Raw genomic sequence first — 18,885 nt, forward strand, 5'->3', positions numbered from 1 at the left:
CATTAAAAATATATTGGGTCTATAGGATTTTTTAATCCAAAAAACGGACATCTCCCTCAAAAGGGATGAATAAAAATCCCTGCAAATGCACCGCTCCATATTCTCCCCTTTCAGTGCAGACTACATTGTAGAAACAAAATCTCTCTTAAGAGAACTATTTGTGAGAAATAATGACTATCCCTAAAGATACTCAACTCTCAATTTTTACTACTTAAGAAAAGTCAATAGTAATTGTTCTTAATATAAAGGTTTAGCTTTGGGGAAAAGTGAGCCTTTCAAAATTTTAACTTAGGTTTAATCTAGTTGATTGGCATGGAACACAAGTGCCCATGGCATTATCTATGCTTCTTGTAGGTTTGGAAAGTCATTTCAGTCTGCTCCCTTATTTAAATAGTTCCAAGCCTCTGAACTGAACAATGTGAACAAATCTGGTGATGAAGCACAGACTAAGTCCTTAAAATATCTTAATTTCACAGTCCCTTGTCCCATAAAATATATATAAGCACCACCAAAACTGGAGCCAAGATCTGAACAGGTGATGTAACAGCAGGAACTATAATTTAATCACATCATATCATATTACACTTATGTAACATTCTATATTTTGCCTGTTGATATGTAACATAGTTAAGTTTATTACAAGCATTATTTCCTAAGACTTACGGTATAAGTACTTCTTTTCAAGTATTACCGCGTATTTAATAGTGTTTACCTATTTCTTAACATTAAGTAAATCAGTGATAAATGTATATAATGCGATACACATTGTGCCATTTCTCCCTACCCTGTGTTAAGATATTAACAAAATCAATTAAGAAAACCAAAACAACTATTGAAATTGAAACAAGGCTATCAACATCACAGATGCGTGTCGGAGTAGGTCAACAGCATTTCCCCCTTAACATGAGGGTATTCTCATCAAAAATGCTTCTTATCTTTAGGCTAGTATTACTTTAGCAGCAGCTGGTCTTCAGGACAAGTAGATCAGAAGTTTCAAGTGAAAATGACACTGAATTACTCTGAGAAAACATCAATCCACATTCTAATAAAAGATGCAAACTGCTGGTGTCACCGTAACATAAAAATTGTGTTTTCCCTTTTTTAACATGTGATTTAGTTCATTTATGTGATGACAACACTTTGAAGTTCTCATGGCACACCAATGAGATTATCTGTTTTAATATTTAAATTATAACTACAATAACTAGAAAAAAGTCAGTGCCTCAGTGGCTTTAAACCACATCAATCTCAATGTTTTTCAAAATGATGATGCAATTAAATCTATGCTTCTGCAACAATAGTGCAATACAGTATCCTCTCCTGAATACAGGAGTTGAGGTTTATCCAAGTAGAAGCTTTAAATAAGGTAGATTGTTGCCAAATACATATCAGTCTTGCATGTTTGATACAACATGTATTAGGAAAGCTAAAACTGACTTGTAAATCTATACTCAGCTAAAGCTTCACATAAGCAGCAATGGAAATGAACAGAGGTGCACTCAATATAAAACACTTTTCAAAACTACTGCAAAAAACAAATGACAAAAAGTGGTTAAGAACAATTGAACATATGTTGTGTGTACCACATGTAAAAGGAAGAATGGACCTTGTGGTTGCTTGCACTGTTTGAATTATGTGAAGGTGAAATTAAGACTTAGTCCACTTCCATCTCTCCAGAAGATTTAGTATGCTGGGAGCTGTCTTTTGTTGTATCTGCTTTAGTTTCAGTCCCACTCTGTCCATCCATTGGTCCATTGTGTTCACTATTAGCTTTTGCTTTGTCTTCAGCAACCTCTACTTTCGGTTTGGGCTTGTAAATGATGGGGTTACAAAAATTATCCAGGTCCTAAAGACATGAAGAAAAGTGATTATATTAAAAATACCACAGAACAGGTTACCATTAACTTTCTAAATTTCCACATTACTGTGACATTCCTGAACTTATGTTAGCTCAGTTAGATAACCAAGTTTCTTCAAATACGTCAATGAAGCATCACTTCTGGGTTAGTGCATGTTAGTGTCGACAGGGAACTCTTAAATCTTTAATAATAATACTTTGTATCTAATCTTCCTAAAAACTGGTTCCTTATAATGACAGTTTTCTTGGGCAGAAATAATTTTTAATTTATTCCTTTAAATTATGCCATCAAAAAACACCTACTTTATAAATTGATATTTACAGGAAAACAGCTTTAATAAGTGGAATTGTAGAACTACATTGAAGGAAAATGTGAATTCATGAATGTGAATGCAATTTAATAATTTAAAGTAAATACAATGTATTTTTTCTATCTTGGCTTAGTTCTTTTTAACAAGGAAATAAAAGACCATTAAAATCCGTCAAGACCAGTGTCAAGAGATTGGCATAGGGATGGAAAGATAAGGAGTTAACATCCTGGGGGGATGTTTTAGTGGCAAACTGCTCTTACCACACTCTATATCTCATTTGATTAGGAACAAACTATTATAGCTTCTTTGCCAAACTTTCTTAAAAGGAAAATACTTTTATTTGATTAAAAAAAAAAAACCCAAAACCCTGAAAATACACTGAACTAGATTAAAAAAAAAAAAAGCACCTGAAATTTCATCTTCTAGATTAACATTAACATTTTAGTGAGTATTCTTTTAGATATATGTCCATGCAGACACATACATGCAAACCTACAAATCTATGAAGATACTTCCTAGATTTATTTATACAGCGAGAGAGCTGTACATTTAGATTCTGTAATCTTTCCTTTTTCACTCAGTATGTTGTATACATCTATCTAAATAGATCTCTGTATCTAAAATTATGTAATGGTTGCAAAGTGTTGTATGGATGCTTCAATTTATCTAGTTTCTTACTGATAGGTTATTTGTTTATTGCAATTTTTTGCTAATTAATAAGCAAGGGTATTTATGTGCCTATACTTATCTAATGTTCAATTTATGATGAATTCCTAGAATTGTGATCTCTGGGTTAATGTGTACTTCATTTATTTTTTAAAAGATTTTATTTATTCATGAGAGAGAGAGAGAGAGAGAGGCAGAGACACAGGCAGAGGGAGAAGCAGGCCCCATGCAGGGAGCCCGATGCAGGACTTGATCCCGGGTCTCCAGGGTCATGCCCTGGGCTGAAGGGGGCGCTAAACCGCTCAGCCACCTGGGCTGCCCTGTGTACTTTCTTTAAATTTCTATACATATACAGACACAAAATATAACAAATTCAACTAAGTTGCTCAGGGAGAGCATCCATTTCTTCCCACCCTTGACAACTTAGGACAAAGACAATGTAAACACATAACCATGAATCAGATGAAAAAAAAAAAATGGGTGAGAAGAACCTGAGGAGGATGAACACCTTTTCATGTATTTATAGGACATGTATACCTTCTTTTGTCCATTGCTTATCCAATGTCTTTATTCATTTTTCTACTTAGATGCTGATCTTTATTATTGTTCGTCTCCATATTTTTCATGGTGTTTTTTTTCTATGATAATCTTTAGACTGGGAAGTTTATCTCAGAAATAACTTTACCACAGAATTTTACAGTTTTCAAATAATGTCAAACATCTACAAAGTTTTACAACAGAGACTTAGAAGTCTTATCTAGTCTAGAAGTCTGACATATTTAGCAGTAAGAAATTGTCATATTGCTTTATTTCATTCCATATGACACTTAAAACGTAAAAAACCAGCCTTGTGTATGTGACTAAATCAAGGAACAGGATGTCCTACCTAGAATCTTTTTTTTTTTTTTTTTTTGCAAAATTAAAAATTAGCCTTAAATTTGTTTCTGTGAGTTTTTTTGAAAGTTGAATATTTCCCAAAGTATGGCTCCCATTAAAAATATTTAATGCTTGAACACATTAAGCAGAATTTTATAAGTTACTTACCTTTGACTTTGCAACTATTTCTGAAACTTTCACCACAGGATCTTGAGTGAGACTTAGTTTGTTCTGTGCATTCATCTTACTGTTCAGCCAACTCATGGCTTCACTAATGTATTTTTCAACTTTTTCCACATCAGCAGGATCCAGATGATCGTATCTTTCATCCTATTAAGTAACAGATTTATTTCAGTAAGCATCAATTAATAATTTCCTTTTAAGAGATTTAGATTCTTACTGAATGCATGCCTCACACGTACCCACGGAAATAAGCCACATACAAATTGCATAGAATTGAAGACTGGGAGAAAGAAAAAAATCAGTTCTCGATTTTTAAAAAGAAAGGTTTTCTGAAGAAGTCAGGTTTGCCAAGAAATGCCTAGTGGACAATATTCAGGAGAACAGTTCTTAGCCAAGAAAAAAGCTGCATGGAATTGAATTTGTTAGAAAATAGAGAGAAATAAGGGAAGAAGGCATACTGCAAGCTAGACAGAAAATTCCCAATATACAGCAGAACGTTAAGGAGAATTACAGAGAATGCGGTGTTTTAAAACTGCAAAGCTTAATCCCATATGCTTCCTTCTGCTTGTATGATTACATATACGCATACTTGATCTTGAACTCAGTTTCTGGGTCTCCACATTTTCTTGAATCCCCTCCTACTTCATGGATCACATCTTAAATTCCTTCTCATTCATCCTTTTATATGCCTGCTTTCAAAAAAAGTAGCCTGAACCTCTTCCCTTAACTCCAAACTCTATATCCATCTTTCAATTTGAATTTCTATTTCTAAAGACTGAAATGACCACCTACGTTTCAAAGTCCTGATCATACCCCCACCTACTCTTCTCAGTTCCCCCCATATTAGTAAATGGCTGATTTTATCCTCCCAGGCCATATCTCTAGTCATTTTTGACTCCTTGGTCACATTTACATAAAAATCTGTCACCAGATCTTACTAGGTCTGCCTTTAAAATATGAGCAAATATCTGACCCCTTCAATATCCAAGGTTCAAGCTTCTATCATTTATTATTCTAATATCCCAATTAATGTGTTTCTGTATCCTTTAAAAAAGTCAAATTATATCAGTTCTTTTTTTTTTTTTTTTAAGATTTTATTTATTTATTCATGAGAGACAGAGACACAGGCAGAGGGAGAAGCAGGCTCCATGCAGGGAACCCAACGTGGAACTCAAACCCGGGTCTCCAGGATCAGGCCCTGGACTGAAGGCAGCGCTAAACCGCTGAGCCACCCAGGCTGCCCCAAATTATATCAGTTCTATGGTCAAAAACCTCCAATGGATATCTCAAAGCCAAACTTCTACAACAGCCTAGTAGGCACTAGGCCCTTTACGATATGGCAACTGCTAATCCCGTTTCCATTGTTTTAAGCCACTCTTGCCTCCTTACTGTTCCTCCAACACATTCTCCCCTAGAGGTTTTGTAACCACTTTCCCTTTTCTTTTATACTTAGGTTGTCTTGAGCCCTCACCTCCTTAATTCTTTCCTCACAGTATATCATCTTATTAGTCTGCCCTTCTGACAAATCTCCTCCACATTTGGTGATTGACTTTTTCAATAGCCCTTTCTATCTGACTACTATATTTATTTTTATTTTTTCTATCTGACTACTTTAACTTATTTACTGCCTACCTTTCCCTATTGAAGCATATTAGAAATGGGTTCAATGTCTTCTTTGATGCTTGTAGTTCGAGCACCTTGAACTGATGACAGCCTGGCACATAAGAAGAACTCAAAATCTTTGAATATAATTGAAGTCTTGTCTTGCTTTGGGTATCTAAAATCCGCACACTCGAAGACTACTAAAATCTGGGGAACGGGGCCATGTAATTGCATGTGGATCTCTAATGCCAGATTTCAAATATTCTTGTTTTCATTTGTCTGCTTCCTTCTTACCTTTCCATTATCCTTATATTCTCTCTTTGTACCTGTATGGACAATTTGGACACTGACAGTAGCGGGCATATTCACAGTCAGTACCTGGATTCTTTTCAGTTGGCTGGATTATGATCTTTACAAAATTCAAAATCTATTTGTAAAATAAGTAACCTCTTTCCACATTGTGTAGCAAAAAGTAGTATAGCAGTTAGGAGTCTATATGTTAACTTCACACTGTTCAGGTTTTAATCCGAATTCCATCATTTACAACCAGTATAATCCTTGACAAGTTTCTTAAGCACTGCAGTTTTCTTATATCCTTGTGAGAATAAAGTGAGATAATCCATGAAATGTGTTTATATTCACTGTTTTATAAACAGTTTTTAAATTTTTTTTTAAAGATTTTATTTATTCATGAGAGACACAGAGAGAGAGAGAGAGAGGCAGAGGCACAGGCAGAGGGAGAAGCAGGCTCCATGCAGGGAGCCCGATGCCGGACTCGATCCCGGGACTCCAGGATCACGCCCCGGGCCAAAGGCAGATGCTTAACTGCTGAGCCACCCGGGCTGCCCTATAAACAGTTTATGTTATTATGAAGATAACCTGCCTGAATCTGGTGTTAGCCTCTCCTGTTTACTGATTTTAACACCAGTGGTAAAAACTGGGGAAATTATAGTGAATATTTAAAGTAAGGGTCAGCAAACTTGTCCTGCAGGCCAAATCCAACTAGCTACCTGTTTTTTTTTTTTTTTTTTTTTTAAGGTTTTATTTATTTATAAGGGAAGGGGGAGAGAGAGAATCTCAGGCCGACTCTGCATGGAGCCTGTAAAGCCTAAAATATTTACTATTTGTTCATTTAAAGAAAAAGTCTGCTACTCTCTCAGGTTTAGAGGGAAAAAATGGTAAGCTTAATTTTGTCAAATCTTACTGTTATGTCCAAAAGGAGAGATCATTTATATAAATATTTGAGGCTTAAAAACAGTGAAAAAGGGATCCCTGGGTGGCGCAGCGGTTTGGCGCCTGCCTTTGGCCCAGGGCGCGATCCTGGAGACCCGGGATCGAATCCCACGTCAGGCTCCCGGTGCATGGAGCCTGCTTCTCCCTCTGCCTGTGTCTCTGCCTCTCTCTCTCTCTCTCTCTCTGTGTGACTATCATAAATAAATAAAATTAAAAAAAAAAAAACAGTGAAAAAGTTAAGGGTATAGATTTTAGTTTGTATATATGAGAGAATATAGGGTACAGGAGATTACAAGTGTCCACTGGACTGGAGAACAAAGAGCAACCAAAAGCAAAAGAGGCCAAAGAACAAAATAAAGCCTAACAGAGTCCTGTCTCAAAGGAGGCCTGTGATAATACAAAGTCCAAGAAAACTTTTTTCACTGTGTCAATAATGAAATCCCTAAGAAAAAAATGGATTTAGTCACTGGATGAAAGTGTGATTTTAAGGAATTTTAAGATATTAAATTCACATAACTGTGTATTTTAAGGAAGTACCCTTTAACAATGATTTTCCAATAAAAAAAAAAAAAATACAGGTTTTTTTGAGAGAGAAAGAGCACGTGCCCATAAGCCAGAGGATCCCAAGCAGGCACCAAGTTCAGCATGGAGCCCAGCACAGGGCTCGATTCCAGGACCCTAAGACCATGACCTGAGGTGAAATCAAGAGTCAGACACTCAAATGATTGAGCCACCCAGGCGCCCTTCCAATAAAAAAAGTTTTAAGTTTGGTACACAAGGTTTCTGGAATTTGGTGGCACAACTACTATGAGCTGAGAATTTGCACACTGACCCAGCTCTACCATGTAACTATACACATGCCATCAGCAGCAGTGGGCCTTGTGTCTTCCGTACCTTGTTTCTGTATGCTTCTATCACTTTCATAACAAGCTGAATCTTTTTTCCCAAGTCGTTTAAAGCTTTTGGTCTCTCTTCATGTTCCATGTACCTCATCTGAATAGGCTGGCCATATTTCTGTTATGAAATTTTTTTAAAAGAAAAAGGTTATTAACAGAAAACAACTTTTAACAGAAGACAACTTTTATTGGACCTTTACATGATGATGAATAGGAAAGAAAGCTGGCCAGATAAAAATATGCCTCTCCTCTGTTTCCTTACATGAAAGTAAATTCCAGTAGTTATTTCCTTATGCAATCCTGAGATGCCTAACTAATGATTTGTATCTCTCATTTATTAAGACTATTTCTTGATTCCTCTCAAACACAAAGGCAACACTTTTAATTTCTTCAAAGTTAGGTGTTAAAAATTTACAGAATTATTAAATAAGACCATAAGGACAATTTGGTACAGAATTCATGTTTGAAACTTGGTTTCAAATATTTCTGTGTATAACTCTGTAAACAACATGATTACTGGGATTTCTGGATATGCAGCTTCTGTAACTTTGAGGAGGGGATGCATTAGAACAATGAATACCTATTTTATATTCTTTATCATTAAAAAAAATCAGCTTATTTTAGAATTTTAGATTTTCAGATAAGTTATAAAGGAAATAATTGAGCATCAAGTACCCCTCTCATTGCTATCCTCTAATGTTAACATCTTATTACATACACTTGTCAAAACTAAGAAATCAACACTGACACAGTACTATTAACTGAACTCCAGACCTCATGTGGACTTCATAATTTTCTGTTCCAGGATACCAAATTGCATTTAGTTTATTTACATCATATTTTTATTATATTATATGTATTTTAAATATTATATTTATTTGATAGACAGCAAAAGCAGGCGGAATGGCAGCGGGAGAGGGAAAAGCAGGGAGCTCTATACGAGATTTGACCCTAGACCCTTGGGATTATGACCTGAGCCAAAGGCAGATGCTTAACTGACTGAGCCACCTAGGCACTCCTTATTGTAAATGTTTTTGAAAGAGGACCAAGGACTGTATTTTTTAACAGCCAACAACAACCACAACACAAAAGCCTGTGGAAACTTCTGTAACATTCACTTCTGTGGTTACTTATATATTTGGGGTGAAATAATCCGAAGAGCTGCTGGGCTTTTCAGTTATTTCTACTGACCCCAGCTACCTGGCTGCTCCTAATGCCCAAAATATATACATTCTCTTAGGGACATGGGGAGTAACACCACCTCCAAGATAAAATGTGATAAAACCTAGTTTCGCTATCATAAGCTTAGGTTTTCTAGTTGCTTTCTAATTATTCCATTTGGAAGTAATTTACTGGCATAAAGGCAATTTTAATCTTTGCAAGATATTAACACTTTTGCTTGTAAGTAACTTTTCTTACATTCCCTGCCTCCCCCAAGTCCTAAAGAGCTGCCTTTTTCCATAGTCTAGGAATCATTATCAATGTCATCTGTTTTTCCCTTGCTAGTCAGAATGGCTCAAGGACCAGCAGCATCAGAATTTCTTGGAGGCTTGTTAAAAATGCAGAATAATGGGCCCACCACCTTCAGATATATATATTGAATCCTAGTCTGCATTTCAGCAAGAGCTCCTGGTAATTCATGTGAACATTAAAGTATTGCTATGATCTATCTACATTAAGAAGAAAAGAAATTTCCTATCATCCTTGTAATCTGAACTTAGAAGTATTTTTTTCAAGGTAGAGTAGACAAGCAGAAAGAAAAGAGTAATAATGGTCCTTTTAAAAAATCATTCCATTGACCTAGAAAAGGAGACTTGGTGGCCAGATCTATTTCTTTGTGGAAGGATATTTAAGAGCAGGAAAACTATTTTTGAATTTCTTCACTGGTCAGCTATCCATTACAGTTGCAATGTGAAAATACAAAAGGGCTGTATATTACTCTTCAAACTCTTAACAGTGAAGGGGGAGAGAAGCAGAGAAAGGGTGTATACTCTAATGGATAAGAAGGGATCAGGTTCACAAATCACTTCTCAATGACATTTCAGAAATATATGGCTAATGTAAAAGTAGTAACGCTCTAATCATCTGCTACGTATTCATATCTGAAAATCCTAACAAATATGAGTATACATTATTTGATTTACATGATATTGAAATATCATGTAATATTACTGACCTCTAAAAATGCTTTTAAGATCAGAAAACACTTCTTTCTACATATATCTTTCTTTAGTATTCTGCAATATATTTATTAAAAATAGACTGCTTTTAAAGCATGATTTTTAGGAAAATTTAATGTTTTATTCAAAACTAGCATGCACTTTAAAGAATTTACCTTTAGTTCTTGAAGCTTATCCACATAAATTTGTTTAGGTTGGTCCTCTCCTTCTTCATAAAGCCAATTTTCTGTGTCTTCCAATATTGCAGACAGTTTATTCAAGTCCTAATTATACATTTAAGAGACACTGACTGAAAAATGCTCTCCTTAGAAATAAAAGTTATCAAAGGAATGTTTTTCAAGTATAAAAGAGTAAATTTCAGATTTTCTGGCTTTGTATTCATAAACATGTTTTTTACCATAGTTCTACAATTAAGAGAAATAACTAAGAACCATTCCTAAAATGGCTCAAGGAGATTGGCAACAGTAACACATTTGGTATGTTTATTTACATAATTTGTATTAACATTGTCAAACAAGATTTTTTCAGTCGTTTTTTCAATATTCAATGTTTTTTCAATATTTTCAATATTTCAAACAAGAGAGAGTGGACTGGGAGGGGGCAGAAGGAGAGAGAGGGGAGGGAGGGGCAGAGGGAGACAGACAGAAGCAGACTCCCTATTGAGCATGGAGCCCATGAGATCATGACCTGAGCCAAAATCAAGGGTCAGATGCTTAACTGACTGAACCACCCAGGTGCCCCTCAAATAGTTCTAATAAAAAATTATAAAATTTAGACTTACTTCTTGAGTGATGAATTTTTCATAGACTGTGCCCAGCTTGTCTCTAAAATCATATACATATTCTTCAACAGCATTCTTAGCATCATTTCTTTCTTTCTCTAATTTATCTTGCATTATCATCTTCCCCTATTCAAAATGTTTAGATTAGTTGCTATTAAGACTATGCAGGAGAGTCATCAGGGAAATGCATATCAAAACCACAATGAGATATCACCTTATAACTGTAAGAATGGCTAGAATCAAGAAGACAAGAAATAACAAGTGTTGGTGAAGGTATGGAGAAAACCCCTCATGCAGTGTTGGTGGGAATGTAAATTGGTGCAGCCACTGTGGAAAACAGTATGGAGGTGGATCTAATAATTCCACTATTGGGTATTTTTCCAAAGAAAACAAAAATAATTATATGTATTCACCCCCATGTTTATTGCAGCATGATTTACAATAGCCAAGAAACAGATACAATCCAAGTATCCACTGATAGATGAATGGATAAAGAGGATGTGGGCCGTGTGTGGGTAATGGAGTATTAGTCATTATAAAGGATGAAATCTTGCTAATTGCAACAGTATAAATGGACCTATGCTAAGTGAAACAAGTTAGACAGAAACAAATACCATATGATTTCACTTATATGTGATCTATAAAACAAAACAAATGAATAAACAAAGAGCAAAGATAGGCCCATAAATAGAAGTGATGGTTGCCAGAGGGGAGATGGGTGGGCGGATAGGCAAAATAGGTGAAAAGGAGTGGAGAAACTGGAGATACAGGCTTAAAGTTATGGAATGAATAAGTCATGGGGATAAAAGGTACAGCATAGGGAATACAGTCAATGGTATGATAACAGTGCATAGTGAGAGAGGAGAGCCACACTTGTGAGCATACCATGATGTATATACAGACTGGTTTATCGCTATGTTGTGTATCTGAAACTAAAGTAACATCGTGTATCAACTAGACCTCAGTTTAAAAAAAAATAAATATGCATTAGGGAAATGCAAACCCAAACTCCTTCATACCTACTAGAATGACTATAATCAGACATGGATTATAAGAAATGGACAGTGTTAGTGAGGATGTGAAGAATTTTTAACCCTTGAAACATTGCTAATTGGGAATGTAAAATGCTATAGCTGTTATGTAAAACAATTTGTTGGTTCCTCAAAAAGCTACACAAAGAATTACAATATGACCGGCAATTTCACTTCTAGGTATATAATCAAAGGAACTCAAAACAGCTATTTGTATGCTAATGCTCACTAAAGCATTATTCACAATTGCCAAAAGGTAAAAAACGAATGGTTAAATAAAATGTATATATCCAGTGCAATATTATTCTATTATAAAAAGGTATAGAGTTCTGATACATGTTACAATACACATGAACTTTGAAGATATGATGCTAAGTGTACAAAACCAGATAACAAAGGACAAATATTTTATGATTACATTCATATGATTTATCTAGAATAGACAAATCCACAGAGACAGAAAGTGACCAGAGTTTATTGGGGGGTGGGGGAAGGGAAGAATAGTAAGTTATTAATGATGAAAGACTCTCTGGGGTTATGAAAAAGTTTTGGAAATAGGCAGTGGTGACAATTGCACAAAATTGTGAATTTAATAATGCCGCTGAATTGTTGTACACTTCAATGAAATAGTAAATTTCAGGTTATATACATTTTATTAGTTTTAAACATTAGTAATGTGTAATATTACAAAGGCACTGAACTGTACACTTTAAATGGGTGAACTGTATGTTACGTGAATTGTATCTCAATTTTGAAAACCCCACATAGACCATGTCATTGTACATACCAGGATTAATTCCCTGGCTCCCCATTTACTAGTTTTGAGATCACAGGAAGGTCACTGAACCTCTAAGCCTCAGTTTTCTTATCCTAAAACAGAATACAACTAGCTACCTCTTAGGGATGTTAGTAAGATGGACATATTTCACATAAAATTTTAGTATTGTGGCTAGCACATAACTCATCCCGAATAAATATTAGCTCTGGGAGAAGATATAATACAGTGGTTGTGATCTTGAGCTTTGAAACAGACTACCCAGATCCAACTCAAAGGTACTCTCTGGTCATGGATGATTTAGTCCACCTGTTCCTGTTTCCTCATCTGTAAAACATAAACCTCTAACAGTACTTATACCTCACAGGTTTGTTTTGAGGATTAAATGAGACCTCAAAGTCTCATGTAAAGAGGCTAGAAAATATGATTATTGTTATAATTAAAGCAAAGAAAAAATCTGAGGATTGTAAAATATGATTATTGTTATAATTAAAGCAAAGAAATAAAGAATCTGAGGATTGTAATACCCAAAATTTTCACTTTAACAGAAACATAATGTTTTAAACAGAAGACTACAGTGCACTGACATTTGGAATCTAAAATAGTGAGACATTTAAAACCTTAAGAAAGATTTTATACACAAAGTTTGCCATAGCAGCGCTTGTCTACAATTTATTTTGGCAAATTTGGGGAAATTAGTCTCAAAACAAATTCTGAATTACTCAGGTCTTCAGGAGTGCTTGCTTTACCTAAAATGCAGCAATGCATTTTATTAGTTAATAAATAGACAAAAAACTGTAAAGTCAAAATCTCTTGAAGAATTCCAAGAATAATGCACACTGATGGGAGAATATGGGGAACTTCAAAGAAAATTGACCTCCTTTAACGACAGCCAAGCCTGTAAAAATAACCACTGCTTAAATAAAACTTTCAAAAATAAAATTACTTTTTACACAACTGCTAGTCAAGCAACAAAACTCTTTAAGAGACTGTAAAATTAAACACATAGACACATAAAGAAAATTTCAAGAATGACAACAGATCTTAAGAAGTACTAAACGTAAGTCAGACAAACATTTTGAATAGAGCCTTATCTTTAAGAACAACACATTAGAAGAGGGGAGCTGTTAACACTTCCCCTTAGACTGTGTTGGGTGTTAGTGCTAAAGTCAGAGTAACAAGGGGGTAAGAATCAACAGTATTAGAATGGTCTTTCTTTATAGTGGAGAAAACGCATGTTTTTTCACATAGCTCTGATAAAAGCTACACTGTACATGACATTAATATAGCTCAGTATTTTGTCCAAAATAAAGTAGTTCAATTATTTATTTAATAATTCCTTAAGTTATGGACTAGTTCCCAAAATTGGTGGCGGTGGGGGTGGGGGTGGGGGTGGTAGTGGTGAATAATCATTGACTTCTACAAAAATTTCAGAATACACTACCACTTATTTCAACATCACCTGAGATTTACATACCTCATTTTCAATGTAGCTGTTGAGAAGATCTTGGCCCAACTGTCTACACAGGCTGCTCTGAATAGGCAGATCAATACTCTTGACTTTTCCTTTTTTAATGGTCTGGTTTAATCGATCTTGTTTGTCTGAGGGAGCTGACTGCAAAGAGAAATGCAAGAGAAGTACAAATTTCTAAAGCCAGTTTGAAAATAGATTTAAGTGATTTCAGATGAAACAAAAAAGTAAAATCAAAACTATTACCATCTATTTTACATAATACTACTTTAATACGGGTAGTATTTTATACTCTGTGTACACTAAATCTTTTAATATAAAAACTACTGAGATGGAAATGCAAATTAAAGCCACAATGAGATGCCACTTCCAACCCATTAGGGACAACAATAACGAAAAAAAAAAAAAGGAAAATAACAAGAGTTGGTAAGGATATGGAGAAACTGGAACCCTTATAAATTGCTGACAAGATTATAAAATGTTGAAACCATCCTGGAAAACAGCTGGGCAGTTCCTGGGTGGTGAAACGCTATAAAAATTATTGTAATAATAGTTGCAAAACTCTGTATTAAAAACCATTGAATTGTACACTTAAAATTGGTGGACTATATGGTGTGTAAACTGTATTTCAAGCTGTTAAACAATTAAAGCCAAAAATATCAAATAAAATTAAAAATCCAGAAAAAGACTTAATTGAAAAATAATTTCAATTTTTAAGTTATTGGAGAGCCTAGGATTTGAAACTGAATCTTTATAACCTCTGAAGAAAATCTGTACTTCTAACCAATATAGATTCAATTCTGTTCAGGTTAGAAAAACCTGTTGAAGATGGTATTTAGAGCATCTAGGTCATTGGGTTAGGGTCTCTCCCTTTTATTGGCAAGGACTGTCTCAATAAAGTAATGACTTTCAATGAAAGAGTTATCCTTTAAAGTTTTACTTTCAAAAATATTTTGCACAAAGGAAAATATTTTATGATATGCAGCAAAATGCTTAATTTTGAGATGAAAGAAAAAAATTTACTGTCAATTTAAGTTTTCTTCACTTAGCTTATTCCATTTCCTATTTTTCTGGGATTACATTGTTTTTGAATAGACAAAAAATTACTGAAAAATGCATTTTTTTTCCTACCAAGGAGATAATTTTACTTATATTGTTAGGGTTCATTCTTTTTAAAAATCCTCTATAATTCCCTGAATTGTATTTATTCTGGTTATAGGCTTCTATACTTTTCCACATTACTAAGATTTAAAATATCAACTCTATTAAAAGCATGCAATATAAAGTAAATATATTACTCAAAACATCAATCTCTAAAAGACACAATCATAAAAATAGTAAAACACACCTTTGTTTTGGTTCCTGTATGATCGATTTCCTCTTCTGGGGTATGTTCAGCATGGCATTTTTGATGCCCTCCTTCTTCTTGGTCAACTTGCATTTTATCCTGGATAGAAAATATGTAATTGCAAATATTTGTATAGTGTCTTCCTTTTTTTTTTTTAATAAGCAGCATCTTAGTGTTCAAAACTGCTTTGTAATATGTGAACATAGTACAGTAGAAGGTTTTCTTTTTTTTTTTTAAACTTTACTCCTTTTTTTTTTTTTTAAAGATTTATTCATTTATTTATGATAGACATAGAGAGAGAGAGAGAGAGAGAGAGGCAGAGACACGGGAGGAGGGAGAAGCAGGCTCCATGCTGGGAGCCCGACGTGGGACTCGATCCCGGGACTCCAGAACCGTGCCCTGGGCCAAAGGCAGGCGCTAAACCGCTGAGCCACCCAGGGATCCCAGAAGGTTGTTTTTCAAATGAGAATACAAATAAACAGATTAAGGAAGAGAAAAAGATCTATTTGATGCTATGTGAATAAATGGTTTCATTCAGCTGTGGCCAAATAACTGCAAAAAAAGAAAAAAAAGAAAGAAAACTGTTCTCAAGTTAAATTCAACAACCTAAATTCACAAGGATAAGCTTATGAAAAAAAAGAACATTAAATTTGACAAATGTTTATAAAGAACTTAATGTGGGAAAATAAGATACAAAATATGTGTATTACATAAATTCGGTATTTTTAAATGTAGTAAAATACTCAGTACATCCAAACTTTCAAAGCAGATGTCTCTGTATTATTAAAATGTAAACTTCAAAGATTTTTTAATGTCTACAGGACAAACTTTCAATCAATAAGACTGTTAAAATAGATTCTACTTGGTAAATAATCACAAGTAATAGATTTTCTGGGTCTTTCTTAACCTTATTTATGACCATCCTCCTAAAAAGAAGCAAGCTTGGAATTCAGCAATCAGTATAATTTAAGTCTTCTAATATATTCAGATTATAATATATAAAATATAAACTACCTTTGAGGCTATCATAAATAGTACTTATTTGTGCCAAAGAGAAAAATAAGTTAGACGATAATTTACACCAGTGTTCTTTGCAGTTAAAGGGTCAATTATTTCCGGGATGCCTGGGTAGCTCAGTTGGGTAAGCAGCTGACTCTCGGTTTTGGCTCAGGTCATGCTCTCAGGCTCCTGGGATGGAGTCCTGCGTTGGGCTCCACCCTCAGTGGGAAGTCTGCTGGAGGATTCTCTCTCTCCTTCTGCCCCTCTCCCTGCACGCTAATACATAAATAAATCTTTGAAAATATTTTTAAAAAAAACAAGTGTTTCTGATATTCCACTCCTCACCACCTCCATAACCAACTTCCAAATATACAATTTCCCCTACCTGATTGAAAAGAGGTGAAAAAAGTAATATAGTGGTGAGTTAGTGTAATGAAGAAGGCACACAATTCTATTTCATGTAAGACTAAGAAAAAAATGCTGCCAATTAAGTAGCCAAAATCAGTTAGCATTTTTAACTTTATACTTATTGAAAGAGCTCTTCTATTGTGTTTATATCTCTAAAAGATAAACATATAAAGTGGTTAAGGTATTTCTAAAACTTCACATTCATAATCCAACTCTTTTAAATCAGTTAATGAAGTATTTTTCTACACAATATTGTCCGCTGTGCCATCAATAGCATTAGTTACCCAGCATTTGTTTAAAAATTGCTCTAATATGGTCTCTAATATTTTCTTGTAAGCCACTGATACCTATTCTTCAAGTGTTTTCTTTATCGTACTAAGGAGTCAGTAGATTGTTTTCAGACAACCATGACTCAAAGCCCTTCCATGAATGGTCTTTAATTTGTTGGCAGAAATGTCAAGGTGCCATTGCCAAGTCATGCCACTGGGAATAGCAACCAAATTCACACATGTACAGGTGATGAGAACTGTATCATGATAATTGCCATCAGCAACAGTGAGTAGAGGATATGATCATCTGCAAGACCTACCCTGATTTCAGATATATTAAAAGTGGAAAGCTGTACAGCTTACAACTTATTTGAGAGTAACTTGAAATGATTTAAGAAGGTTCATACAAATATCCACAGTGGGGAAACTGAAGAAGTGCTTCTAGACTCTGGCTTCTCTAATAGATTTTAAATTCCATGAGGGTTGAGATCATTTTTTTGTTCCCTGCTATATCCAAATACACATTCTAGTGCTTATAGTTACTTGCTAAATAAAAAGTAATTAAGAATAAAATCCACAGGTGCCTGGGTGGCGCAGTTGGTTAAGTTTCTGACTCTTGGTTTCAGCTCATGTCAAGATCTCAGGGTCACGAAACTGAGCCCCGCATTGGACTCTGTGCTCAGTGTGCAATCTGCTTGATATTCTCTCCTGCACCTGCCCTTCTAGGTCATGCTTTCTCTTTAAAACAGGTAAGTAGGGCAGCCCTGGTGGCCCAGTGGTTTAGTGCCGCCTTCAGCCTGGGGTGTGATCCTGGAGACCTGGGATCAAACCCCAAACAGGCTCCTGCATGGAGCCTGTTTCTCCCTCTGCTTGTCTCTCTCTCTCTCTCTGTGTCTCTCATGAATAAATAAGATCTTTAAAAAAAATAGTAAGTAAATCTTTAAAAAAAAACCAAAAGAATAAAATCCAGAATCATTATCATGACCTATATAAAAACTTCACTGGATTTGTTCCTTGACCTACCTTACTTTTTTTCGTAACACTCTCCCCACCTTCTCCACTCCTGTATGTCATACATCAGCTATCCTTGTGTTTGTTAAAAAAAGGTGGGGGTGGGGGGGCTTTTTGCCTCAGGGACTTTATACTTGTTATTCACTCAGACAACTACAAACCCACTCCTTACCTTCAAACTGCTTTTTCTTTTTCTTTTTTAGATTTTATTTATTTATTCATGAGAGACAGAGAGAGACAGAAAGAGAGGCAGAGACACAGGCAGAGGGAGAAGCAGGCCCCATGCAGGGAGCCCGATGCGGGACTTAATCCCAGGTCTCCAGGGTCATGCCCTGGGCTGAAGGTGGCACTAAACCGCTGAGCCACCTGGGCTGCCCCAAACTGCTTTTTCATCTTTCAGGCTGGCTTACCTGTTCCTTCCTCACAAGTGGCTTTCCTCATCACTATCACATAGTGTCCACTATGCATCCCCCCTCAATTTCCTATATATTTATATAGTATCTTGTTGCTTCTAGCCTGTCCTTTCCCACTAGAATGTAAGTTACAGATAGATAGGGACCTTTTCTTCCTTGGCTATCACTATATCATATCCTCAGTGCCTAAAACAGTACCTGGTACATGTAATCGGATATTTTGAAAAAATAAAAAGATAAACCACAAATAGTAAAATCCAAGTATATTAGTACAATGAACAGAATATAGTCTTTCTGATCTCTGGTTTTGTGATAAAGCCTAAGCTGTGATAACTTCTTAGTATGACCATACATTAATATATATACCTAGAAGTATCAATTTAATTTTGAGATCTCCTTTAAAGAAAAATCAACATTCTGTTTTGATTTTTTTTCAGGAAAATCAAAGCTATCTTAATTTTTTTTAAAGCTATCTTAATTTTTAATGAAAAAGAGGCTCATAAAATAATGTTTCATAAATCCACTCAGGTAAAAGACAAAAAAAAAAAAAAAAAAAAGACTCCTGCTGCTTACT

General features: G+C 35.0%; 1 protein-coding gene across 2 annotated transcripts in view; it reads right to left on the reverse strand.

The window, feature by feature from the left end:
* Nucleotides 1-541: 541 nt before the first annotated feature.
* Nucleotides 542-18,885, reverse strand: part of HSPA4L (heat shock protein family A (Hsp70) member 4 like) — a 51,979-nt gene continuing 33,635 nt past the window's right edge. For both annotated transcript variants that reach the window (XM_025420564.3, XM_025420565.3), the window contains exons 14-20: nt 15,212-15,310; nt 13,870-14,007; nt 10,587-10,712; nt 9,961-10,068; nt 7,624-7,743; nt 3,880-4,041; nt 542-1,846 (exon numbers count right to left, since the gene is read on the reverse strand). In XM_025420564.3, the coding sequence (XP_025276349.1) occupies nt 1,655-1,846; nt 3,880-4,041; nt 7,624-7,743; nt 9,961-10,068; nt 10,587-10,712; nt 13,870-14,007; nt 15,212-15,310 (945 nt within the window). In that variant the 3' untranslated portion in view covers nt 542-1,654. The remainder of the gene's footprint in view (nt 1,847-3,879; nt 4,042-7,623; nt 7,744-9,960; nt 10,069-10,586; nt 10,713-13,869; nt 14,008-15,211; nt 15,311-18,885) is intronic.

This window comes from Canis lupus, chromosome 19, assembly GCF_003254725.2.
Source record: "Canis lupus dingo isolate Sandy chromosome 19, ASM325472v2, whole genome shotgun sequence".
Lineage (NCBI taxonomy): Eukaryota > Metazoa > Chordata > Mammalia > Carnivora > Canidae > Canis > Canis lupus.